The sequence below is a fragment of the Cantharellus anzutake genome (genome assembly GCF_015039405.1).
Source record: "Cantharellus anzutake strain C23 chromosome Unknown EI90scaffold_41, whole genome shotgun sequence".
Taxonomy (NCBI): domain Eukaryota; kingdom Fungi; phylum Basidiomycota; class Agaricomycetes; order Cantharellales; family Hydnaceae; genus Cantharellus; species Cantharellus anzutake.
The window spans coordinates 705,034-707,948 of record NW_024066991.1 but is presented as its reverse complement, the minus strand read 5'-3'; the positions used below and the strand labels follow the sequence as shown (position 1 = coordinate 707,948).

The following is a 2,915-nucleotide window of genomic DNA, read 5'->3' as shown; positions in this document are numbered from 1 at the left end:
GTATTTAGGGGGGACGTAGGGGGGGAATTGCGAGCCATATTGAGTAGGGGGGCGGCCACATCCTCTTCCTCGTTGGAAGTTTGAGTAAGGCGCACATCAGGGGAGTGAGGGGAACAGTCCTCCGTTGGAGCTGGAGGGGATCATGTCACCGTCGATATCGGCTTCCGTGTCAGCCTCTTGTTTGGGGTACCGTTGATTCCAGGCTGAATGAGAGTGGATCGGGCAGCAGTGGAAGAAGTGGTCGGAAGCCTTACAGGTGTTGCAGACTCTTTGTCTATTGAAGGCGTGTCCTGCCTGGGTTTTTTCGCTTACAAATGAGGCTGTTCTGAAGGATTGGGACCATTGGTCATGTGGAGTTTCGCATGCCTCCTTGAGGGTTTTGAAGGGGGGGTCCATATGCAACTCCCACATAGTTACTGATTTGTCAGAAGTTGGTCTTCTTTTTTCTTCGGTGTTCTCATTGTTTTCCTTCCCATTGGGGGCATATCCTCTCGGGATTACGCAGATGCTGTCCACAATTACCCTTATCTGATCATCTGTCATACTTGCCTCCTTGAGGAATTTTTGGAGATTGTTTGTTTGACAGCTTCTTTTATGTTGTTCACATCTTTTAGCCTGTTACCCATTCCCACAATAGAAATCATGAAGGATGAGGGTTTGAATCTGGTGCTGATGGTGATGAACCCGAACGTTTTGCATATCCATAGGTGTTCGCAAATGAGGAGGTCGGTGTCAGGGCACACCCGCCTGACCTGGCTCCACCTGGCCCAACCTGACCCGGTACCCTGCTGTCCACCCTTCCTTACCTCCTCCCCCTTTCCCTTCCTCTCTCCTCATTCTTCCTTCCTCACTTTCTTCCTATCTTACTTCTTCTTTATTCTCTCTTTATTCTACATGGACGACCTTCTTTGTATCAATGTACCATTGACCCATCTGCAGTGCACCCACCATGTACCCAGCCCAGGCACCTCGGGCGACTTCCCGCTGTGCCCAGCACACGTGCCTGCACCGGATGCCCTTGGGATCTCCCACAGAGACACCCGGGTGGTTACGGCTGTGTGCAAGGGTGACGTGGCACCTGTCATGTGATCTAAGCTGCATGTATATAAATGAACCTGGAGTGGGAACTGAAGAAGTAGCCTTCTTCTCAACTTTCCACTTCAGTCTAAGCAGCCAGGGACCACTGTCCTGCATCAGGCCTGTCAGTATGCATGCCCGATCCACCCCCCTGCCAGGCTCTCAGCCCCAGACGCTACACCCGGGCCCCCTCAACCCCAGACGAGTCCTTGACAGTCGGCAAATTGGGGATTTAGGCCTTCAACTAGGAAGCCCCATGGTTTGGCATATTGGGGGGTTCCACCACATCTAAGGTCAATAGGGACAGGGGGGATGATGTTTACTTCCCCGACTTGGTCTGGGAATGCCCTTTCTAGAAAGGCTTCCATGTTGGTTTGGAAATTGCTAGTGTTTTCTTTGCTGTGGGCGGCATCAAGGGGCATGGCTAGGATGGCACCTGCCTTTTTTAGCCAGGCTTTGGCACAGTTGGGGTTTGCTCCTTCAAGGAGGTGGCCTGGGTGGAGGCTGTGTGTGTAAAAGTTTGCCAGGTCAGGTCCTAGTGGTAGCCAGTTTAGATCGTCTCTTCCATCGTCAGGTTGTTCAGCGATTACCGGTATGAAGGTTGGTTGGTCAGTGGCGATGGGGGATCCATTGCCTTCAGTGGCCGGGCTACAGGATGGGGGGAATTCAATGGGGTTTGTGTTTTTTTGGAAGGCTGCCAAGCCACCCGACCCAAGGTCGAAGACATCGGGAGTAGGCACAAGGGAGGATTTTTGGTTCTGGGGCATAATGAGGGGGGGCCTCATTGCTTTTGGAGGGAGGAAGCGGGGGGGGCCTTTAGGGGGCCTTGAATTCTCACGGCAGTGGGTGATCTCGCATGTTTCCTCGTTTCATTTTCGGTTGCTAAAGTGAGATCTTTGTTTTTACCACTTCCTTGATGATTTTTCCCAAGGAGGGGGCCGGACCGGGCAGAGTCTGGGTTGTCGGAGTCAGAGTCGGAGATATTCTTGTCCTCCACTTGGTCAGCGATAGTGACTGCAAAGTTTTGCGGTGCGTTAGTTATGGCCGCTATCATGTGTTCATCCTCAGACGTCAGCTGGGTTTGAAAGGTTGTATGGAGGGGTATGAATGACTGTTCGGACTGGGGCCTTGTCAGAGGTTGTAGAGTGGGCAGGGGGGTATTTACCTCCATGGTTTAGTGGGGAGCTTGTTAGGGGGCTAGGTCGGTGGGCGGACTAGGGGAAACTGACACAGTTTCTGCGGAGTTACCCACTTTTATTTCCAGCTACTGGGGTGTCCCGGTGTTTGGAACAGGCTGACGTATGCGAAAGGCAGTTCAGGGTTTGGAGGCAGTACAATGTTAGTCTAGGTGCTTTCCGGGTTTTCACTTGGTTGGTGCATACGACATTGCGTTATTGGGATTTTTTGCGTTAGGGCGTATTTAAACGTTGAGTCACAGCGGTTTGGGTTTAGCTTATGCATTTAGTTGACAGCCAGAGGGTTTTAGTGCTTGGGGTTGACAGCATCTCAAGGCCGGGACATAAGGGGCAGTTCGGCATGTGAGGGTAGGGCCAGGGTCTGGTTGAATTGTAAGGTATAGCAGTTTTCCTTGCCAGGTTGCTGTGGTCCTGTCAGGGCAGAGGTTTGGCGGTGATGGTCTGACTTAAATCAGCAGGCAGGCTGGCCTCTCAGTGGGTCATGACATTTGTAATGCCCATTTGGTTGTAATATGCGTTAGTTCAGATGGGTTGTATGGGTACTCGCAGCAGGGTGGTGGGTGATGGGGTGGATTCTGGAGCATAGACTGTCACACATAGGTTACTAGTCAGGGTTTCAACAGAGTGTTGCTTATGTCTCAA

The 2,915-nt window shown here is 51.8% G+C and overlaps 1 protein-coding gene across 1 annotated transcript; it reads right to left on the bottom strand.

Annotated features, from left to right (window-relative positions):
• Positions 1-1,268: 1,268 nt before the first annotated feature.
• On the bottom strand, positions 1,269-2,248 carry EI90DRAFT_3127161 (uncharacterized protein; the record flags this gene model as incomplete). Its single annotated transcript, XM_039063991.1, has 2 exons — positions 1,269-1,835; positions 1,916-2,248. 2 exons carry the CDS (start codon positions 2,246-2,248, stop codon positions 1,269-1,271), a joined length of 900 nt encoding a protein of 299 aa, XP_038913584.1.
• Between the last annotated feature and the right edge of the window lie 667 nt (positions 2,249-2,915).